This window comes from Marmota monax, unplaced genomic scaffold (genome assembly GCF_021218885.2).
Source record: "Marmota monax isolate L192 unplaced genomic scaffold, Marmota_monax_Labrador192_F-V1.1 WCK01_AAM20220418_F8-fsc00007, whole genome shotgun sequence".
NCBI lineage: Eukaryota > Metazoa > Chordata > Mammalia > Rodentia > Sciuridae > Marmota > Marmota monax.
Window position 1 is genome coordinate 24,830,340 of NW_026692781.1, and position 25,271 is coordinate 24,855,610.

The window sequence follows — 25,271 nt, forward strand, 5'->3', positions numbered from 1 at the left end:
TAGTGTTGACTCATTTCAGGCTAGATAGAAGGAGAAGCAATTTTTCAAGTCCTTCCTTTTTCCTTCCCTTAACCCCTTCCTCAGAAAACAGTCATGCACATCCTTTACACAGGTGTTTCAATTGCTTTTGAAGTCTGTCTTAAATAAAGGATGCTCTGGTATTTCATATGGTGGTATCTTGCTGAATTTTAACTCTCTTTTGGAAACTTGATTTTTTTTCAACATTTAGGTAAATATCTATAACTAAAGAGTTTTTTTGTAATAGTCTGTTGTCTTTCCTCTTAGGAAAACCTGAACATTTTCTGATTTGTATAAGCCTTGATCTTCCCATAGGAAGAAAAAGGCAAGAGAGAACCTTGCAATGAAATCGCCAGACAAAAAACTGGGTCTTAGATTAGATTATAAGCCATCTGTTTTCTCAAAATAAAAGCATTAAATGTTAGGTCACTAGTATCCTGGTTTATCAATGCAAACCCCTAATTATTATTTTTTTCTTCTTCTTCAACTTTCTTTCTCCCCTTTGTGATTATTTCATTTCTTCTCACTCTCCAGTGTGCCTTGCTCCTAAATTCAAAAACTCATCTAACTAGGAAGGCTGATCAGATGACAGCAAACTGGCTTTTTAATTCTAACAAATATTTATCTTCACTCCGGAAGTACTTGGGTAATTCTGAGTAACCAGACTTAGCTCTTGTGGCAAAATGTAAAATATTAATTTCTTACCCCAGGGTTAAAGAAAGATCAAGAATTATTTTTTTTCACCTTTGTATATGCATTGTAGACATGATAACAGTATTATTACTATTTCTTTATATCTCATTATTACTTGTTTATGTAGGATAGAAGAAATTTATTTGCATAAAATCATAGTTAAGTTGATATCAAAGATAAGATAAAACAAAACACTGAGTTTCATTCTCTGTGGCCAGATGGCGTATGTAGTATTTTATGTTTGCAAGAGAATCTGCTGTGGTCTCATTCAAAATCAACAGTGTATTTGAGCCCAAGGAAGTTCTATTGATTAGTACTGTAAGTCAGATCACCCTCGTATCACTTCCTATCTTACTTTATAGCCTCTTTCATTCCATGCTTATTTAAATTCATTTATTGTTTTATTCCTATGTCCTTCAGCTGTTTCTAATCTGCCCTTCATGGTCATAACTAAATATAATATGCTAACATACAAAGATATTTATGTAAATGAAAATCAATGCACTCATCACCTCAGCACTGTTCTTTATTGCTTACATTGGATATTTTAAATACATTTTATTTAAATGCTAACAACTTTTCATTCTTGCCTGGGAAGTACAATGACCTTGTTGGCTCCCTGCCCCTGCAGCCCTCTAATCTTCACAGCTATGGTCACTTAGCCCCCATCTGGAGGTTCAAATTTACTCCAATTTTTAGAACTAATCTTGTCCCTAGGCTGGGGACATGCAAGATATCCTAGCCAAAAGCTAACTGACTTAGCAACCAGTGAGCCTTGCTGCTGGTTTCATTTTTACCTTGTAACTGACTTCCCAGATTTAGGCTATGCATCTCCCTACCTCTGACCAAGACTTGGCTTTCTATACCACTTCCACTAAATGAATATCTACCTAGTCTTTCCAGTTTCAGTCTCTGATTTGCTTTCCTGTTGGGTACCTAATTCCTCCATGACTGAGGTCTGTCTTGTTCTTCTCATTTACCATTGTTTATCACTAGGCTGCTTTTTCTGAACTCCAGTTGCCATAGTTGGGCCCTATAGTCAACTGTTGAACTTTTCTGATGCTACTAGCTTAGTCCATATCTCCATGAACTACCTTCATACCTTAGATCTGAACTTTTGCAAGATATCAGAAACGACTCTCTGCTTGCTTGGATGGTTTTCCACTGCCTGCAGTAAGCATCTCTCTAATCACTGGCTCTAATCTGCAGGTCCTGAGTGTTACTGTGAATACACTGCCTGCAATCTGGCCATGTCACTATTCCAGCCACCACAGGAAAGAAATACTCTTTTAATTGTATCTTTGGGTGAATTGTCAAGCTAACACCTTCTGGTTACTTTCAACTTATATTTCATCTTGGCCCCATCATTTAGACAACTCAAGACCTGTTCTATTCTTCGAACAGCAAAATAATAATAGAATATACTTACTACGATTATTTGAAGAAAGCCAAGAAAAAAATGTGTAAAAATAATGAAACACATGGTAAGAAATCAATAACTTTTAGCTGATATTGTAATCTCATGTCTTAAATCTTTGTACTTAGAAAGTGGAAACGATCATTAAAATGATGAGAAAAGAGAAGAATGGAAGAAATTCTTTAGGCAATGACTAACTTATATTTGTGTTTTTAAAGCAAAATAGTTTACAGCAAGAAAGTTAACAGCTTGAAATTTGATGTGGAACTCCTGATGCTGTCAGAGATTCTTTGGATTAGTCATTTATTTTAGAGCAGTGTTTCTATAATCATTTGAGAAGTTTTAGAAAAATAACATTTTAAGTTGATATCTGAAATTCTGAGTCATTAAGTTTGAGGTAGCATTAAAGAATTGGTATGTTTAAAAAATTCCTAAAGAAATTTTTATGATCTGTTACATTTTGGAACCATGAACCCACCGACCACATGATGCTCAGGATGTTCTGCAGTAAATGTACATCTGTCCATGGCAATATTATCATGCAGTGAATGTTGACTCTGACTCCACTCCTACCTGCCCATTGGCGAGAAGTGTCAACAGAAAGGGAAATGCTACCATTATCTGCTTTCATCAATAGAAGGTTGTAACACCTGGCTATTTATTACATGGCAGTGCTTACCTACAAGTACCCCAGTTTATTCAGATGGAATCTTCATATTACTTTGCATTAAAAATGTAACTTGATTGTTTCCCTCTTGTCCAAATTACCTTGCCTTCATTTTTGTTGTTGTTGTTGTTTTCATTTCCCTTAGATAAATTTCTCCTTCCGCTCACAAAAGTTTGATTAAATGCCTGTTAACTGCTCTAGGAAAATACATATTGACAAAACAAGAGCAACCAACTGTTTTGTATGAACATTGTGGGATGTAAGTAAGAGAGTGTGTGGGAGCGGGTTGGAGGGGGTAAAGAGGAGGAGATGAAAGAGAGACTAACTCTCTCTTTTCACTATGAAGACACAAAACACTCACTCTCATTTTTTGGTCGTTCTATTTGCTATAAGATCAGGCCAGGGCCAATACACCTGGATGTTACAGAAAGCTAAAATTTTGACACCCACTCAAAATAATGAATATTATTGATTATATGTTCTCCATATCATTATAAGGGAAGCTAAGTATTACTTGGAGGAAAAGAGAAGTTGATCCTACAGAGAAGGCCAGTGGTCATTTTTTATTAAGTGTCTTCCCAATTCAGTTATGAATGTGCACCTGCACATTCCCTAAATCAAATATCTGTGGTTATCAGACCTTACCATCTCAGAAATCATATTAGCACTGCTGTGGTCAGAGTGTGTGTTGTCAGTGAACATGCTGAATCCTCCTCCCTCGAAGGCCCGGGTGTCAGGAGGTAGAATCTTTGGTGAACCTTCATGTTAGTACCTTTATTGAAGGCCCAGAGTCATCTTGTGCTTCTTCCACCTTGGTAGGTACAGTGAGAAGAAGGCTGTCTATAAGAAAATGGGTCCTCACCAACTTTTGCTTGAAGCGTTAATTTTGGAATTATCAGTCTCTAGAATGGTGTGAAATTAGTTTCTGTTTCTCGGCTATTTTATTATAGCAACTTGGTCAGAGTTAGACAGCAATCTGACATTGTTTCTCGATGGTGTTTCCTGAGAGATATTCCTGTAAATATGATTTTACCTATTATATCTTAACATTGCCAAACGTTAGAAGGGGGAATCAGTGATATTTTAGTGTGCCTTATCAGATAATGCCCTGGATAGCTTCCCAGCTGGCCTACCTCTTAATTCAGTTCCAGAAATTCCTTGCTACTATTTTACCCTCACTTTTACCCTCCTCAGGAACCCAAAAGAAAAGAAAATACCAACAATGTCTCCATTTGGGGAATAGTTTATGGAATAAAAAAATAATAATTGCTATCATTATTTTGTTTAAGACTGAAAACAGCATCTTACCAGACATCCTCAGCATCCTCATCACATTCTGCGCCAAACTGGCAAATATCACAGGTAGATGTCTCCTTCTGACTGGTTTCTCCAGAGCCCTCATGGACTGTAGGACAGAAAAAAAGTAAACAAAGGAAATGCAGATAAGTGTGCATACAATCAACAATGTTGACACAGTTCTCTGATAAAGCTGTTAATTTCCAATGGACCTGTCTGCTACCAGGGCTTTATAGGAACATCATTCTCAACCGTTTTCTTCCCCTTTAAGGGTAACTCTAGCAACGCTTTGCTACCGATTGGAATGTAGTCAACACTTCTTCTGAAAAGCAAAATAAAGTAACTAAAAAGTATGTTTACTGGATTTATAAAAATTGCTCAGCTAGCAAATAGAATATATGAAAGAGCTATTTAATGAAAAAGGATTTAGACTGTTATCTCTGTAGAAGAAAAATCTAGCGTCTAGTTTATGAAAACTACTGAGTTATCTCTTATTGCTAAATTATAGACATTTTTCATTCAAAGGTTTTCATGTATAATTTTTAAAATATTATATAGGTAGTCATGTCTTATTAGATATGTCCACTTTCCCCTCCTCAAACTGCTAAGTACTTGTGGGGAAAATATGTTGATTATAAGTCTTTAGAAAACAGCTCTCGTTTTACTGTCATTTCTTGAATCTTACATAAAAATTGGACAGGGCAAATCATAGTGATTTACTCTTAGAGTTTTGGACATAAATTTTATTTAAAATATATATATTTAGTCACTGGTGATGATCATTTATACTGGCCCTTGCCATCCCCAGAATTACAGGTATAAAAATAGGCAAAATGTAACCTAATTACAAAATGCACCTTTCAAAAATCATGACAGGATGATATCAACTGATAAAAAATTTCTAGTATTTTAAATAGGGAGGAATAAGCTGGACTTTTGAGGTGACAGACTATTGTTTACCAATTAAAAGACATGTTATTAAAAGAAAAAGTAGCTTTACTTGCAAGTGAAAAATCGCAACTATCTAACTACTACAAAGATAATCAGATTTCATGGACAGATTGCATGCTTTAAAACATATGTTTAAAATCTAAGAGGGCTTTAAAAAGTGCACTTCTGCAAAGATCACATATCTTCAAGAAAAAAAAAATATGAGAAATTCCTGTCTTTATGAAATAATTTAAAATATGCACCCTGAGCTTGTCAAATTCAATGTTATTTTTACACTTCATTTTTTCATTTCTTTTTTGTTTATTAACAGGATTTTTAATATTTATAAAAACAAAGAACTGCACTTCTTAATTTTAATTTATTACCATGCAGATGACTGATTTGTTATACCAAAATAAATAAATAAAAATAAATAAATAAATAAGACACAAATCTCAAGGAGAGATTTCTGTTTTGTAGCTCTTTCAGGAGAGGTGGGAAGAATTATTGTCTTCTAAAACAATATATTTTTTGTGTGCCTGAGGATCTGAAGTTATATTGCTTTAGTTTCTCTGTGCTTGACAACCCCTTAATTTGTGTTAAAATTACAAATTTAATAGGTCAACTATAATTGCAAAAATATTGATGGCATAATTTTGAATTTGGGCGACTTTAAAAAAAAGTGTTTTTCCCCCCAAAGAAGAAAGGATTTTAGACTCTGATAGAACAGAGAACAATTGTCTTATTATCCACTCTATTACTCTAATACAGGGAAGACCATTAGAGTGGACCATTGGGATAAGAAGGAAGCTGAGGCCGTACCTCAGGGGAGCCTGAACAGCTGAGGCTGGATTCTTTATTACTTTCTTATTATTAATGCAACACAGAAGCTGCTAATGGGAGAGAGCTTTTTAGTGTTAGCAAGATTAGCAACTTCCAGGTTAAAACTTCCCATCACTCAGGAAACACTAACGCAATGGGAAGGTCCTTAATGACCAGCGAGGGCTGCTTAGAGCAGTCCCATTTTGTTTAGCGCTGAGATCCTTGGTTCGAGATCTACTGGAAGTAATCCAGGGATGAATTTTGCTAACTCAGGAGGGCTAATAATAATATTTCTACCCAAAGTCACATTACATTTCTATAAAAGGGCAGTTATTGGAAGAACAGGGATGTTTAGAAATTTTCTCGTGAGGAGAAGTAAATCCAGAGGAAGCTATAGCAATAGCCCCATCAATAAATATTTTGGGAATTAAATGTCTTTATATGAAGTCATCCTCAATGAAAACTATAGTAAAATCTTTCCATATTACCTGAAGCACAGATTTTCATGTTTATAAAGCACAAGCAATTAAAAAAGTGCCCAGCTTTCATTTAATCTTGTGGACCAATGGTTATTAGAACTGGAGCTAAGAGTTCTGGCAGATTTATTTATTTATTTATTTATTTATTTATTTATTTATTTATTTAACATAAATGTCTTGTAATATTCTTGGAAATACTGAATTAACTGAAATACTGAAGTTTGGGACTTGGATATGCACATTCTAAAAAGCGGACAGTCCCTTAGTGATAATCTGTGTCTTAAACAATACCAACAAGACTCCATTCGTTCCAAGCCTTCTCCTCATGTTGTCCAGCACAGGGTTTCTAACACTACAAAAGTCCCAGGAAGCATCTGAGGTTTTGTTAAAGGGAGATTCTGCTTCAGTAGGTAAGAGGAGCTGCTTGAGGTTCTCCGTTTCTTACATGCCCCCAGATACTGCTGCTACTGTGGCTGGTCCACAGATTACATTTTGAGTTGAAAAAACAGCATTGTGTTTTTCAAACCATAATTCACAATCTATTAGTGGGTAGTGAAACTTATGTATCACAATCCACATTTTTGTAGCTACAAAACATACTAGACTAGAAAATATCAAAGTGCATCTCATTTAACATTAATATGTCAGATTTTATAACAATGCTTTAGTTACATAAATGTACACTCATACAAGGCTGCAATATAAATTACAATTCTTACTAAAGGTCAGAGTCACGAAAGCTTTCTTGAAAACCACTGATTTAGCATGTTACATGCTCAATAATGTGTGTTGAATTGGACTGTCTCTTGTCTTTCTACATTACCAGAAATGGGAAGGATCAGTACCTAATTATTTGCAGTTATATACTGATTATACAGGAATAAAACACCTTTATCCTAAACTATTATCTTAACCACGCATTTGCATTTTATGTCCTTTATTTTGTAGTAAGAGTTTTAAAACCTTTATTTTGAAGTTGTGAAGCAAAAGAATTATTTCCTTTTATTTCATAGAAACTTAGGTTTTGGCAAGTGATTGAAAGAAATTTGAGGGGCAAGGGAGATGGAGCTACTGAAAGAGCAGCATATTTAATATGTTATTCTACAGATAAAACTGATTTATTCCTTTTAGGAAGATTTGGAATTGGAGGCTTATTAAAATGATAATGTTATGTTTTCCTCAAATCTCTCTGCTGTGCTGTTTTTTCCTGAAGTTTCCTAAAGTTCTTTACTCACTACTCTGTTCTGTCCCAATACAGGTGGGCACACTAGTCTGACACATTCAACAGGGCTACTGAGTCCAGTTTCTCTGCTGAACTCACTATCATAAATAACTCAACTTCCTGTTTCTCTTGTAATATTCTTAACCTATTCTGAATACATGGTGAAATATAATGTTCAAATACTTAGTCATTCAGTGTCAATTTGTTAAGATCTGAGTTAAAAGTGACGTTCAGTGAAACACTCAGATCATAAGGATTCTTTTCAATCAGTTTTGAAGAGTGCATATGAAGACACATATGGAATGATCATCTCAAAAAGGAAACTTTCTGCTCCTTCCCACTACAATTGCATTTCCCTACCACCATGCTACTTACATATAAGCAGATCATTGATCAGCACAGATTAGTTTTAATGATTTTAGAAATCATCTCAATGTAATAATACAACATGTAAATTATGTTGAGATTCTTTCGCTCAGAATAATTTGAGATTCAGATAGTTGCAGAGTTTAGTAGCTTGATAGCTGGGTAGTAGAGCACGTACTTATCATTGCATGAGGCCCTGGGCTTAATCCCCAGTACCCAAAGTAGATGAATAGACAAATAAGTAAATAAATGGAAAGAAATTATAATTGTGTACTTATGAATAAAGCAGACATAAATATTCTTGGTAAAAGGTTTCTGGTGCACATATTATTATTTTGCAGTACCAAGGATTGAATGTAAAGGTGCTCTAACATTGAGGTACATCCTCAGTCCTTTTATTTCAATATAGTGTCTCCCTGAGTTGCTCAGGTTAGCCTTAAACATAAGATCCTTCTGCCCAAGGCTTCCAAGTAACTGGAATTACAAGCATGCACCAACACAGCCATGTACATATGTTTTTGTTTCTCTTGGACAACTACCTAGCAGTAGGATTATTGAGTCTTAAGGTAAAAGTTATTGTTGCTGGTATTTTTACATTTACTTCCCAGTGCAGAAAATTTTAAAAATATTTTGGACACATTTGTTTTGTTTTGTTTTGTCAGATATACATCTTGTGATTTTTTTTCTATTTTTGGATGATGTGCTTTTTTTTTTTTCCCCAATGAGAAACGTTTTTTGATGAAGTTAATTGTCTTTTGTGTGAGTCTTATTTTTATGGCTCTTTTAGGAAGCTTTCTTCTCAAAGGTCAGGAAGATATTTATGTTTTCTTTAAGTCTCAAAATTTATAAATTTTACACTCAGGTTTATGAGCATCTTAAATTGGATTTTATGTATGATATGAAGTTAAGATTGAGAATCGTTTTTCCAAATATTTTTACTTTTCTCTTTTGATTTGTAATGTGGTAAAATGCCCTGCAGTAAGCCAACCTCGCATTCCTGGAAAACCCAAACCTATATATTGACATTTTTTATTTACTGCTGGATTTCATTTGCTAATATTTTGTAAAGAATTTTTGTATTCACTTTCATGAGACATTCTTGCTATAATACTCTTTTCTTGTATTGTCCATGCCTGATTTTAGTCTCTGAGTTAAAATGGCTTCATGTTATGAGTTGGGAAGCATTCTTATGTCTGGTTCTTTAAGAGGTTGTGTATGATGAAGTGTTATTATTTTCCCATGCATATGATTGTTATAATTCATTAATGAAATTACCTGGTACAAGAGTAATTTTTCAAAGTTATTCAATTACTAATTTAGTTTCTGTATATAAGACTATTTAATGTTCCCATTTTATTGTTTTCTGTTCTTTATTTTTCTTTATTTCCTTTATGTTACATGATTAGGGTTTAAATTATTATTTTTCTAGTTTCTCAAAATAGAGGTACTTTATACTTTCTTATTTTCTAACACTGGTATTTAAACCTATAAATATTCTTGTAAAGACTGCTTTAGCTGCATCTCACAAATATTGATGTGTTGCGTTTCATGCATTTCTTTTCAGGGTACGTACCTTTGAATATCCTTTGAATTTTCTTCTCTGATCCATAAATTATTTAGTAGTGTGTTTTTAACTTCCAAATATTTAGGGATTTTTCAAAGGTTCATTATTTTTATTCATCTTTATTAAATGCAATAATTTAATTTGTCATGGCTAGAGAACACAAGTTAAATTAAATCATCTGAAATATATTGAAACTTGTTTTATGGTTTTATGACCCAGAATATGGTCATATTGAGCATCCTTGGTGTACCTTAGAAACTGCAGCTTTCTCTTGTGTGGAGAATTTTCCTATCAATGTTAATGGCTTAAGTTAATGGTTAGTGCAATTACATTATCCATAACTGTATTAATGTTTTTGTTTAATTGTTTTATCTGTTACTGAGAAAAGAGTTTAAAATCCACATTGATGACAGTAAATTTGCTGCTAGTTACCTTTTGTTTTGTTAATTTTTATCTTACATTTTGCAACTCTGCTATTGGACGTTTAGAGCTCTTATGAACAGAGTCCCTGGTAATGCTATTCATCTTGAAGTCTACTTTCTCCTGATATTCATACTTTATCACCAGCTTTCTTTTGCTTTTTCTTCATATTCTTTTACTTTCAAACTGTTTCCTTATGGTTAAAATGTGTTTCTATACATTCTGAATATGTATGCATTTAATCAGAATGCAGCTTTGGCTTTTGTCCAGTGTGAAAAAATGTCCATTTATTCTAGTTTAATTACTGATATGTGTGGTTTTTAAGCCTACCAATTTGATGCTTGAATCATATTTACTCCTCTTCTTGTGTTATTCTTTTCCCTTTTCTTCTTTCTTTTGGAGAGTCAACTATTCTATGGTATTAATTTTATTTTATCACTTCTAATGATATATGGAGGAGATGTTTCATTTTTGTGTTATTATTTTGATGGCTATTTTAAATTTTCTTTAAATTATCTTAACCTATTACTTCATTACAAACTTAATAACTTTATGAAAACATATTTCCAATGGTGTATCTTGCAATCTTTTCATTCTTACCATTATGTGTTTTATTTCTTCTCACATGGTAGAATTCATGTTTCCTTTAAAATTATCTTTACTTTAAATAGCCATCATACTCTTGTATGCTAATTTCCAAATCAAAAATCCTAATGAAGGCACCTGCCAATTGTTGCTAATGATGTGACTTTGACCTATATTTGCTTTAACTTTTCAAGACCTATCTGTAGAATCATATTCTCCATGGAAGAGACTATTGGCATATCACACTCAGAGTAGATTTATTGTTTTTCCCATTGTTTTCCTCTCTTTCTAACAGAAGGATCACGTTTCTCACTGTAGCTCTAGGACTTGGAGTGTCATGATACCACACTTGGCCTTGTGACACTAATTTGCCATGAAAATGTGAGTGGAATCGAGAGAGCTCTGGATAGAAACTATAAAAAGGCTATTGTGGGATCCAACAATTGCTGGTGGAACTGCAAACTGGTGCGGCCAATATGGAAAGCAGTATGGAGATTCCTAGGAAAGCTGGGAATGGAACCACCATTTGACCCAGCTATCGCCCTTCTCGGTCTATTCCCTGAGGACCTTAAAAGAGCATACTATAGGGATACTGCCACATCAATGATAATGGCAGCACAATTCACAATAGCTAGACTTTGGAATCAACCCAGATGCCCTTCAATAGATGAATGGATTAAAAAACTGGCATTTATACACAATGGAGTATTACGCAGCACTAAAAAATGACACAATCATGGATTTTGCAGGGAAATGGATGGCACTAGAGCAGATTATGCTAAGTGAAGCTAGCCAATCCTTAAAAAAACAAATGCCAACTGTCTTCTTTGATATAAAGAGAGCAACTAAGATCAGAACAGGGAAGAAGAGCATGAGGAAAAGATTAACATTAAACAGAGACGAGTGGGGGGAGAGAAAGGGAGAGAGAAGGGAAACTATGGAAATGGAAGGAGACCCTCATTGTTACACAAAATTACATATAAGAGTTTGTGAGGGGAAAGGGAAAAAAAATCAAGGGAGAGAATTAAACAACAGCAGATGGGGTAGAGAGGGAAGATGAGAGGGAAGGGGAGGGGGGATAGTAGGGGATAGGAAAGGTAGAAGAATACAACAGTCACTAATATGGTATTATGTAAAAATGTGGATGTGTAACCGATGTGATTCTGCAACTTGTATTTGGGGTAAAAAATGGGAGTTCATAACCCACTTGAATCAAATGTATGGAAGATGATATGTCATGAGCTTTGCAATGTTTTGAACAACCAATTAAAAAAAAAAGGCTATTGTGTAGATTTGTACTTTCTTGCTCTTTCCCTTTGTATAAAAAAAAGACACATTCTAAAATATGGGTTGTTCTTTCAACCAATTCCAGCATAAGAAGAAGATATATAGAGCAGAGCCACAGCTGACCGTAGCTAAAGGAGCAAGATATATGCCATTGGTGCTGCAAACCACTGAGATTTTGAGGTCATTTGTTACTATAGTTTTACCTAGTGAAAACTGACTAATAAAACATGGATAAGTGTTATTAATACACCCTAGGAAAATAAATATATTCATATCTCAGATTTTTCTTGCTATACTTAGCTATACAACCTTAGCTCTGCTTTTAATTTTCTTCAAGTCTGCTTTGCATCTTTTTAAAATTTTCTTTCCATGTCAGCATACATTCTACAATAGTTTAAGCATATTTATTCTATTGCATATTTATTTTTTCTCCAGATAATACTACCTTTCCAGTCTATGTATGACTCCCATTTTCTCTTGCATGTAGCTTTAGTACTTCTTTTTAACTAACCTATAAAGTGTTTAATTTGTATTAAGTATAATATAAAGATGTATAAATAGAAATCTCCAATTGCATCAAGTCTGAAGTAAGTGGCTGAAGTAAGTGGTCAGAGAAACAGAGTGAATCAATAAACAGGATGAGCTTTCCAGATTTAAATGGGGATTATTTATATAGTTATAGATGTTAGGGATTATTTAAATAATTATAAATTTGAGAAAAAGAAACTTTTATATAAATATTATGCTGACCATAATCTTAATTTTTTAAAAATTTAGAACACATTTTTTTCTCCTTCTTTTTCAGTTAATATCAATCTAGTGGTCAGTGTTTTTTCTTAAATTAGTAGAATGACAAAGCAATTTTTGGTAGACTTTTAATTTCTTTCTGCTTTTTTACATAAATAAAAAATTGGTTAATGATAGCATTCAATATACCTGTTGCAACTAAAATTACTTTATCAAATTGTGAATGACAATTGTTTCTTTGTTAACTAATTGAGTAAATTACAATAACTTTATTACCTAAAAGCTGAACTGTGAGTGTCCCTTCCAATGAAGGATTCGGTCCACTTAAAGAATGGAAAGGATATTTTAATTCACACTTTCCATTCCTTCTTTAATTTGTGCAACTGCTTATCTTGCATCTGTATGACAATCTCTCTCATATACTTCTTCTACAGGTAAGTTGGATTTAAATAAGAGGAGTTGTTGACAGTTCCTAGAGGCTCAGAAAGTTCTAGGCTGCTGTGTTTGAGCCATAATAATGCCATATTTTACATTTTATGACTTTTCCCTAGAAATCCCAATATGACTTTAAAGAAAAATAGGAAAACACTTTCCTTTTTTTTTCATTTAATGTGAGGATATTTGTCATATGAATAATAGCTACACTGTTATATACTATTGAAATGCTAAAATAAGAGAAGTGGCATTTTGGTTTACTATTTGCAAGACTAACATAGTTTAATACTATATATGTATCCATTCATAATGCAGCAATATATATTCATATTTTAGGGAGGAAATCAATTATCTTTAGTTTCTTTTACTTAAAAAAGTACTACCCTACTGATAATTTTAAAATTTTAATTGATTTAAATGCCAAAAACTGAAAAAAGACTGAAATTATACAAAATGGCTTAAAATTCTAAAAACACTTGAAAAACCCAAGAACCAACTTTATAACTGAGCAAATGTAATTTCATATTAAAGACTTCAAAAGAAGAGATCATTATAGAAAATTTAGTCTTTCATAATTAAGCTAGTTTGCTAGAGCTTGACAAAGCTTCTTTAGAAATAACACATAATTTATCTTCTGAACAACAATGAAAAATAATTTAGGAGATTAATACAAAACTACCTTGTTGAGGCATAATTCTATTGTCATCATTTAAGCCTGACTGATTTCACTTAGTTTTGTCTGAGTCAGAACTGAAGATACTTAGTTTATTTAAATGGAGGAGGAGAAAGGAAGTCAAGGTGGAAGAAAGGAAGAAAAGGAGGAAGAAAAACAGCTTGATATCATGCATAGCATAATTCAGTTAGATCAAGTTGCTATGCTAGACTTCATGAAATTATATCATATCAATTAAAAGATAATTATAAGAAAAATAGTTCTATTGTTCCCTGCATAATGAATTTGAATCTTTTTGTGCATATTCATATAAATGACTTTAATTTTTTTCCTTATTGAATGCCTAAAAGATGGGAAATTTATTTTTCCTTGATATATTATGAACATTAGTTTAGGTTACGTAGAATATGGTGAGTACCAAGTCCCAGTGAGAGGAGATTAAGGAAAGGCTGGGGGGGGTTACTAATAGGAAACAGTGATGTGAGCAACACTTTTGCATAGTTTTTCTGATGAAGCAAACAAAGAATGAGCATTGAACAAATAAGAATTTTGAGTCAAGACAAATATTTTCATGGAAAAGTAATGTTAAGGTACCTTTGTAGCTAAGAGGAATGATGGAGCAAGAAGGAACAAATTTAGGCAGTAGGGAAAGAAGACGTTACAGAAGCAAGGGACTTGAGAAGGAATTGGGTGTAGACAATGGTGTAGTGGTTGGTCTCAGAAAAAGGAACACAGATAGTATAGGAAGAGGGATGGCTGAGTACGTGGATACATATGTAAGGAACAAGTAGCACTGACAGGGCAAGAGGAAGTATATCTTTTCTGATTGTACTTGTTGTCTCTTTGTCTCTGCTCATACTTAGGGAAGCCATCGGTTGGGCTAACAGAAAAGAGACAAGATGTGAAATGCTACATGAGAATGAATATATTAATTTGCACTTACTTATTCTACTAGTAAATCTCTGGTGAATAAATATATATTTTTAATAATTCACACTCCTGTATGTCTTTAGTACATAGCATTTGGTGTTGGTAGCTTAAATGTATTTTGTGATATAGAGTTTCATTTCAATAATCAAATAGAGACTATATTACCAAATGATTTAACTTTAATGTACACAAGGTTTATTTTGGTAAAGGGACTTCACAATTTGGTTTAACACTTACAAGTCCTGTTTGTATCCTACATATTTTCCCATTCCATTGACACTGTACTAGTTCAAATTTTATCAAATCTTGCTTATATTGCTTTCAATCTTTTTTATTAGTGCATACTAATGATGCAGAATAATGGGCTTCATTGTGGCGTATTCATATATGTATATTTCATAGATGGATCATTTCTATCCCTGTTTTCTAATAGTCTCCTTTCTACTTTCATGTCATTTTTTTTTTAATCCCACATATGAGAGAAAACACACAATACTTGTTCTTTTGAGTCTGGCTTATTTTGCTAAACATGATCTCCAGTTCTATTCATTTTCCTACAAATGATGTAATTTCATTGTTCTTCATGGCTGAATAACACTCTTTTGCATATATACCACATTTTCTTTATCCATTAATCAGTTGAGAGAAACCTAGATTGATTCCATAGCTTGGCTATTGTGAATTGTGCCTTGTAAACATGGGCATATAGGTAACTCTATAGTATGCTGACTTTAATTCCTTTGGGTATATGCTGAGGAGTGGTACATCTGGATAATATGGTTGACCTATTTTGATTTTTTGAGGCAACTCAGTACTGATTTCAACAGTAAGTGTGCTAATTCATACTCTCGCCAACAGTGTATGTGAGTTTGTTTTTCTTGCATCTTTGCCAGCCTTTATTGTTTTGAAATCTTGATGATTGATATTCAAACTGGAGTTAGATGGAATCTCAAAAGTAATTCTGAGATCTCAAATATTTCTGCCATATAATTTTTGGTCACTTATTCTTCTTTTGAGACGTCTGTTCAGTTCACTTGCTCATTAATTAATTGGAGGGGGGTTGGTTTTAGGTTTTTTGAGTTCTTTACATATTTGGGGTATTAATCCTCTGTTAGGAGAATAGCTGGCCAGATTTTCCAACAATCTGTAGGTTGTGTCTTCTCTCTGTTGATTGTTTGCTGTGAAGAAGCATTTTAATTTGATGCCATCTCATTTGTTGACTCAATATTATTTCCTGAGCTTCTGGAGTCCTATCTAGGAAGTTATTGCCTGTGCTTACATCTTGAAGTGTTTCCCTATTTTCTTTTAATTGTTTTAAAGTTTCAGGTCTTGTTCGGATGTCTTTGTTCCTTGACTGAATTTTTTTTTTTTTTAAAGAGAGAGTATTTTTTAATATTTATTTTTTTAGTTTTCAGCGGACACAACATCTTTGTTTGTATGTGGTGCTGAGGATCGAACCCGGGCCGCACGCATGCCAGGCAAGCGCACTACCGCTTGAGCCACATCCCCAGCCCCCTTGACTGAATTTTAAAGTAACTAGTAGATCTCTACACTTGCAAACTTGCTTCTTTTAGATATATCTCCTATGTCCCTAACTTAAATGAAAACATAATCACGTCACTGAGCACTGAAAATGACATGAAGTAACCTAGAGGCAGTGCACACTGGAAAAATTCAGACCTGATGCTAGGTGAGCTACACATGGGTTCTTCAGATATTTTCTCAAGCCCCAGATTTTTTTACTTGTAAAGTGAGATGCTTGCCCTGCTTAGCACACAGGCTGGGATGAAGATGAAACAAGCGGATATGTGAAAGTGCTTGCATCCACTAAATTGTTCTGTCACTCTAAGGTGTTATCATTAAGAAAGTGTTAAGTCATTCTCTTATTCCAAGTAAGAAGGATTTTGAAGGAAGTCCAAAAAGACTGAGTTTCCCCAATGTGAATTCTTGGCCCTGTGAATGACCTTATGATGATACTTGTCTGAAAAATCTTTGTGGAAGCAGGGAAATAAGAATCATAAAGCAACATAATAAAAATAAAGAATTAAAGATATGATAGAACTTATAAAGAATGTCTTGCACCAAAACATCCAAATTTGACTTTTGCGTACAAGAAGTAAAAAAGATCAAGGGAGGATAGGTGAGGAGTGGTGAGACGTCTGATAGATGTCCTCAGAGATTGTCCACAGTGGCAGGCTTTAGCACACTGGACCTTGCTAGGAATAACGCACTAAGGTAGTATTCCCTCCTTTTTCTTATTGATGTAGACAAGAATGGAACTGAGAGCTTTTCGCTTTTCCTTTTTTACTGGCCTGTTATGAGTACTGGTTTGCACTGTAAGCCTAAAAAATATAATCCATCTAAGACTGACTTCAAGTTCAAGTAAAACTTGAAGAAAAAAAAAATAAGATAAAGACTTGTTTAAATATATAATTTACTTTAAAAAGTAATAATAATAAGGCAATTTTAAGCGGTCACCACATTTCATAAAATTGGTAAGAACAGCAACAATTTTTTAAAATTGTGTATGTTTTCCAGCAGAGTTTTGCTATTTTAAGGTTCACCCTTGGTTTTGGAATGACAATGACCAAATATAAGGAAGCTTATTAAGATTATAAATCAGTGTTTCTTATTAGTTTCAGTCTTCTGCTAGATCTAGCTGTACAACTTGACACCTTGCTTGTTCCATAATGAGACACCCAGGTTCATCTCCACAATTTCGCTTCTACTGATTCCAGGTGGTGGAATCTGGTGACTCTTCTCATTCTCTCTTCTAGTTTCCAACTACCCCTTAAGCTCTGGTTTCAAACCAGTAACTTGTGGTCTATTCTAGATCTCCCCAAGTTCCTTCTTTTTATGCTGTTTCTTGGAACTACCTGCCCCCAGCAACCCCATTACTTAAGTTTCATTGACTCCCAAAGTGCTTGCACATACATTGTTTCAAATCAACTACAAAAAAAAAGCAAACAAGATGAAAAAAAAAAAACACGTCTTCTTGAAAATGTCAGGAGAGAAAGGTTGTATTTATTTGATTTGAGGTGTGAAAGAAGATATGACCATCTTCCATGAAGCAATAAAAGAAGAAAATACTAAATAAAACAAATCCCACAAAATGGTCTAAGAAAGCTGAGGTGCTGGAAGAGGTAAGAAATTGACTTTGAGCCAATCAATATGTCTATTTACAGAACCATTAGCTCAGTCTAAAACTGTAAAGTGAAAAGAATGAAAAATTGTGGAAAAGACATATAGAGTAAAAAAAAATACAGGTGCATTAGAGAAATTTTTGTTACCATTAGATTGCCCAGGCTATCCAGAGAAAAATGGAGAGAAAGTTTACAAAATTAACAATATCTGTTTACAATTTCATCATGAGACCAATTTTCTGAACCTTATTTTTTAAAAAAAATTCAAACCAATGAAATTCTATCATTTTCCCTAACTTTTTATAGGTTTGGAAAAATACCTTGAAAATTTAGGGGAAATTTCTAGTGCTCTAAACCGTAAGATTTAGGATGAATAGGTACTGTAATATATTTCTTCAGTTTAAGAGTCATTTAAAAATATATATATTAAAGGACATATAAGGTTTTCAGTCATAAAATATGGTTTACATTTGTGAATTAATAAAATACACTATGGTAAGAATAAACCTTAGAAGTGAACATTTTTAAAGGTCAAAAATTTATCTTATTATAACATTGTGGGTTATATTGATGGAATTAAAATTTAAAAAACATACTTTTATAGAGCTACTGTTGGTCATATTGAAGACTGTGGTCTCTGTTTAGCTGTCACTGAAGAGTTTCTAATGAATATGAAATTCTAATAATGAATATGTTAGCTAATAAATGATTGTGAATGACACTTCAAAAATACAAATTTGATTGAGATACAATCCTTTCTGTTCAAAGTTTTCCTATTACTTTAAGGATAAAAGTCCACAGTCATTATCATTGTATTTAATGTTTTATGATTGTCCCTAACTAATCTCTCCACCTTCAGGTCTAGTCACATGTCATGCTTGTTATGTGACAGCTACACTTATACCTTCCTCAGGAATTTACATATGTTGCTATCAATGTCTATCAGGGCATGTATTCTCTGACCTCCAAGTCTGATTGAGACTGTACCATATGATTCAGTTGCAGAATTCTACCGTTCCTGAATGATAGTCTCACCTTTCTCTCTTTTCCTCCATTATTGTGCTTGGTTCTTAGTTTGTGGCCCAATATTCTTAGCACCTATGATATTCTAAAACTTAGATCATTTTTCTTATTCTCCCTCATTGTGCTGAGGATGAATCCTAGGGCCTGAATGAAGTATGGGGGGCAAACATTGTACCACTAAGGTATATCCCCACCCTCAACACTCATTTGCTTTTTAAATTCCTCTTAGAACAGAGCTTAGAGTTGACAAGAAGTAGTAGTGAGAGTGGGCAAATTCAGAATTTGTGATCTTTGGGTCATGGTAGCTCTGGGTAACAAGGTGTGATCCCGTGTTCAGATGATTAAATTGAGGTAGGAGTTGGAAACTGTGGCACCAGTGTCAAACAGAAAGATCAGACAGGTTCTGTGGTAATCACTAAATGCATACATTAATTGTCCAGGAACAAGATAATATTGCTTTTTCTGCATGCTCTGATATTGAATGGAGGTGACACAGGTAGAACTTCAGGCTAGAGTAGTTAGTTGCAGGAAACTCTGGAAAGTACTTAAGAGCCAACTCTCCCCACCTAGCACCTTGCCCAGCCAACTTTAGCAAGAAATTATTGAAAGAAGGCATGAGCATAGGTGTTCTTAAGCCACTAAGTTTGGGGGGTGTTTGCTACTCGGCATTCATTTGTGTAATCTAGCACAACCTGAATATATAAGGATGGTATTTAGAGGTATGGATGCAGTCTCTTTAGTGGACATACTCCACCAGCAACTCTCAAATGCCCCCAGATCCCAAAAGCTTATCCTAGATCAGAGTACACCAAAGTGATTCCAGTGCTAAGTCACTGAGAAAAATGGTACTGAGGTGGAGTATCAGAAAAGGACTATCAGCGAACAACAGGAGGAAATGTTCTATTGGATGATAGTGCCAGATTCCATTAATGGTAGTTTGAAAATGACATATGAAATAAAAATTAGTCTTCTCCTAGCCCCACAAGAGGAAGAAGGATAGAAATAGGAAAGACTTGATGTGGTGCTATATTCTTGTCCAGGGTGGAAAAGACAGGAGGAAATTATTGAGACATTTAGTACAATTTGATCTTATTCTTTCAATAGAGCTAATACTGGTGATTATTAACAACAACAACAAATAGAGTCAAATGTATACTAATTTCTTCTATCATTAAATAAGCTTAATTTTATGTTCATAGAGCATATGGGAAATATTTCTTAACAATCACAGGCATGATTAAAATGTCTGTTCACACGAACACTTTTAATGCCCTATAACACAAAGATCAGACTATGGCTGACTCAGGGTATCCCCAAATGGAAAAATATTGTTTTTCCTCTCTCAAAAACACATTCTGCTTTCTTTCCAAATTCATACCCACATGACATTCCTACTGTTGCTTTCATTTTTCCTAATGCTGCTTTATCTCTTCATGCATATTCGTATTTTTAGATCAGATAAAATGAATAGGAAGTTCTTTCCCTGAAAAATATGTAGTGTGATTCAAAGAGAATGTTAATGAAATGAAATACTTAAAAGCTTTGTGAAATATTGATACATAGCAACTAATTCTGTCTCTGTACTCAGTTGCTTTTCTTTGTGTATCTGAAGCACCGTTCTTATGAAATTATGTGGATGTACAAGCACTTGTATTGACAGCATTTTTAAATGGAAGGGAAGGGGGAGAAAAAGGAACTTAATATATGTAATAGTACATAGAGACTAATCATGCCTTCACTGCACCAAATCCATTTTCCAGGATATCTACCTCCGTACAGAAATCCCTTTCACCAACCCAGTACAGGTATTCGAAATGAAGAGAACTATACTGGGTTGTTGAATTCTGTTTCAGAGACAGGGACTGACTTTCCTCACAGCAGTTCCATTCCTCTGCTCTCACACTGCCTGACAAGCAGTTCAAAGACAGAGATCTTGAACTACATCCCCTTGCCTGAAAAGAGATTACAAATAAAACATGTACCTCACTTTATTCTTAGGGCCTGTGTGGCCAAGGTAGTGATTTGTTTGTGTACAGATGGGCCTAGTGCAAAGAAACAGAGAACATATTCAGATGAGGCATTGCTAAATGGGAAAGATATGTTTCAAGGACAGCTTCTATATTATATTAGCTACACCTGGCAGAGTCCCAGGGCAAGGTAAGTACACTCTAAACAATGAAGTCTCCTTAGTAAAAACTGCTCCATATTGAGCAAACTCTATGGGTGGGAAATAACAATCAAGAATGTCACTCTGAGGAGGAGTATATATTTTAGAGGCAGATTTTACATCAACTTTAACACAGCTGGAAAGAGTTCAACTTGAATTTTAAAACTTTAAAAATTTAAGACTATATATGATTAGTGTACCAATACTAGATTAGGAATAAAATTCAGTCTCAGAACTTCAGTAAAATTAAGAAGCCAGTTGCATTCTTGGCACATAGAAATGTACATTTAAAAAACCTACTTGTTTGCTTAGTGCATCTGCTAAATGATACAATATCCATATCTATGATTACTCCAGAGATCAAATTAAGAACATTGCTCATTTGTTGGTATGTCTCTAAGGAAAACACAGGAAAACAAATGCTAATCCAAAGTGTAATGGACTTTTCAATGTATAATACATTTACCATTACTTCTACCTTTGGGAAACAAAATTAAAATTAAATAAAAATAAGACATTGTCCACAGGTATTTTTTTTTGGTAAATATTGCATTGTTAATTTAAGGCACTCCTTAATATGAATTTGGTATCAGTTTATGAATCTTCTATAAATATCCCTAAATCTATCTAGATAGAAACATCAAACATGGATTTTTTTTTTTTTAATTTCAGGACAGATCAAAATCCCAGTGGTAAAAGAAGTTTCAGGTATCTCTGAAGGTTTCTTATCACTCAGCAACATAACTCTGATGGTTCATACCTGAGAGGGTCGTCTGAGATCACTCATCAAATAAATCAAATAGTCTGCTCTCTGAAAGAGTGAGCCTATAGTAATCCAAAGCCTTTACTTTCAGACATCAAATCTTTCTTTTCATAAGCCAGAAGAGAAGTTAATATGTCATTCTGGGTAGTGTATGCAAACCTGAGGAAGAACCTGCTTTAAGCTTCTACTACAACTTAAAGGTTTGACTTAGCTTAGCAAGGACTATATTTAGTTTTACTCTTTTAAACCGCAAATTCCACAACCTTGATATGCTGAGGAAAAGGTGGTAGTGAGAAGACTGAAAATGTACTGGTTTTATCTCTAAATTTTATTGTAGCATATTTATTAAATGATGATTAAGGTCTACTTGTTTTATATATATGGTTAATATTTAACTAAAAGCAGTATTTTAAATTACTACTATAAAAAAACAGTTTTTGAAAAAGTAGAAATCAAATTCTTTATCTAGGTCTGCGTTGTCCAATATGGTAGTTAGTAGCCATCTGTGGCTGTTTAAATTTACATTAATTAAAATTAAATAAAATTTAAAATCTTGCATTAACTACATTTCAACTGGTCAACAGCAACAAGTGATTGGTGGGTATTGTACTGAACATGTGGATATTGGACACTTTCATCAATGTAGAAAATTCTATTGGGTAGGACTGTTGTAGCAAGTTTATAAATCAAACACAGTATATAATAATATTAATAAATCAATCTTCCCAATTCAGTACTTTCATTTTAGAGTTTTTCAGCCTGTGTAAATTAAGAGATGGCATGATTTCCATTTTCATCTTCCTTTGAGGCCGAGAGTGTATCTTATACATATGTGTGATTTGATTATGTATATCTGTTTTGTATGAATCATCTCTTGATTAATAAATAAACACAACAGAAATTATTAAATAATAAGAGCTTACATTCTTACTTTATCTCAAGGGCTGTATAGCTATTGTCTAATTTATTCTCTAAACATCTTGATAATGAGCATCCATATTACTGTGGCTTGAATCTCAACAGATTGGAAGAAAAGAACTAAGCACCGAAGAATGGATGTGACTACAATGAGTATCTTTTATTCCTCTGTCCAAAGCTCTGGCTACTACACTTGCAATGACATTTACAGTTTGGATTAGCATGCCTGTCTCATTCACTGAAGTTCATTACTGTGCCTAGACTACAGCACTATTTCATACAAACCATGTACATTCTTGCAAAAAATGCTTCCTTTGCACAGGGGCCTAATTTTTCCATGTATAAATTTAGCTGTGTGAGTTTAAATGAAGTCAACATGGGAGCCCTGAGCAGTATGTTATTTGTAATAGGACAGATTTCATTTTGGGTACCTAAAAACTTCCTCCAGAAGAATTATCTTCTAAACTTACATCAACAGGCCTCTCATTACCAGCAGTTTGAGGAGGGAGATTAAAGCAAAATGAAGGCATATAGAGATTTAATTATGTGTTCACATCTAGAAGCAGCGATAAGCTGAGGATCTGCCATTACCTTGATATTTTGGAGATAAAATGGGTATCTGAATAAATAGAAGCCTTCAGCCTCTGCAGCTGTCACTAACATATTTCATCCTAATTGCAAAATATTTATTTTAAACACTAGAACACACTCTGAAGAAGCTAACCTCAGCTGGCAAAAAAAGATTTCAATTGCTAACTTTTCCAGATTAATTGAAATAGTGTGGGAGAGACTATGGATGCATTTTATTCTTGATATTTTTAACTTTGTATTCTGTATATGAGGAAAGAAGGAAAGAAGACAGGAAGAAAATAGAGAAGGAAAAAAGGAGAAAAAAGGAAGGAAAGATGAGATTAAAAAAAAAAAAGCCCAAGGAACTACCCCCATTGTTTCTTGGTGGATAGGAGCTATTTTACTAAGTTCTCTCTGCATTAATATCTACATTTTACTTAGCACCTAATAGGTTCTTAGGAAATATTTGTTGGAAAAAAAAGAATAAAATCGTTAAATTTTGGCTGAGACTAGGAAAAGAGTCATTTTAAATTTAGTATTTATAGGCATATATTTGTATACTTATAAACTTTCTTTACTCAAATATATATTGCTTTTTTATATTTAAGAAATGAATATGAATCACTGTCTCTATCTTCTATCTCCTCCCAATTCCTTCCTTTTCTGTTATCAACAGAGGTTTGCAATCAATCACATTTCTGATATTTGGGAGTTTTCACCACAAGGAAAAAAAAAACTTCCCTAAATATGTATTAAAAATATGATGCCATTAAGGAATCAAGACAAAACTAGATATTGAGTTTTTAGTTCAATGATATGGACCAATCTCTCTATTGTATCCATTCACTCTATCAGCATTCACCTAAACACTAACAGATATTTATAGGGAGAAAGTAGTAAGTCCCTGTTATTATGGAAATTACTGTGAGAAAATAATGTAAGCGTATTCAAATACTTTTAGACTGTGCACTGCACGTACTCTTTTAAAATCTGCAAGTTCATATAGTCCAATGTTCCCCCACCTCCCACCACTACCAGTGCCATAACAGGAAGTGATGGGGAGAGTGAAATTGAAGGAAGCAATTTTGCATTGCTGGACACTGATGCTCTGGAGCTCAGGCTCTGAGGGGGTCCCACCACAGATGGCGAAGTGGCATGTGGGCACTTATGGAGCTGTGAGTGAGCCAAAAAGTCTGCACAGGATGCACCTAGGTGTGTAATTAAAGTGAGAGTGAGGATCAAGCTCAAGGCTCAGTCTTCTAACCACATACTACCTCCTGCAATTCTCTAAATAGAGCAAGCTGAGCTTTGGTTTGACCCTTTTCCTAGTATTTGCATTTCCTTTTCTTTTTCAGAAAATCCTGGCCTCAGAGGATGATATCTAAATGGTAATGTGTCATTGTGCTGATGAGTAGGGTTACAATGCTTGAGACAGATAGAAACACGTGAGAAAGACAGCTAGATGGCAGATCAAAGGCATTTCCTGACCAGAAGGTAGAAAATAGCAGTTGAGAGTTTTAGCAAATGCACTTAAGAAACTAGAGGAGCTTCTCAGGCATTTATTACAAGCTAATTCAAACCCTTAGGGTTATTGAAGATTTTGTGAAAAGCACCTCTTAACTGACCAACTGTCAATTAGCAAAGGAGAAAATGCCTCAAGTACTCCATTATGATGATGATCAAATAAACGAGCTTTGATTATTATAATAATGGTAGTATAATGTATAAAAAACCCTCTAGTTTTAGATATGAAAAAAATTTATAAATGATGATCATCTGTAAAAATCTACTGTGGAAAAAATTGAGTGTAATTGCCAAATGATGCCAATTTATTTTTTCTTCCTCCAACTTTTCAGGTGATCCATTATCATGAGAAACAATAATCATTAAGGTTTGATCATGCTAATCTAATTTTCTGGATGGCTTATTAACCTTCCAAGGATGTCTTTCTTCTAATTCTTGATCATCAGGTTAGACGATAATTAAGCAAGGAATGAGAAACGTCAATTATGTAATACTGTTGGAGAGGATGAAGAAGTTGTAATGAATATTGAGCTTTGTTTTCAAGTTTCGCTACATTCATGTGGATATATGTATATATGCACACATTATGCACAAACAAGTATACACATACAT

The 25,271-nt window shown here is 33.9% G+C and overlaps 1 protein-coding gene across 2 annotated transcripts in view; it reads right to left on the reverse strand.

The window, feature by feature from the left end:
* Window positions 1-25,271, reverse strand: part of Tmeff2 (transmembrane protein with EGF like and two follistatin like domains 2) — a 256,946-nt gene that overhangs the window by 120,318 nt on the left and 111,357 nt on the right. For both annotated transcript variants that reach the window (XM_058580335.1, XM_046447438.2), the window contains exon 5: window positions 4,104-4,200. In XM_058580335.1, the coding sequence (XP_058436318.1) occupies window positions 4,104-4,200 (97 nt within the window). The remainder of the gene's footprint in view (window positions 1-4,103; window positions 4,201-25,271) is intronic.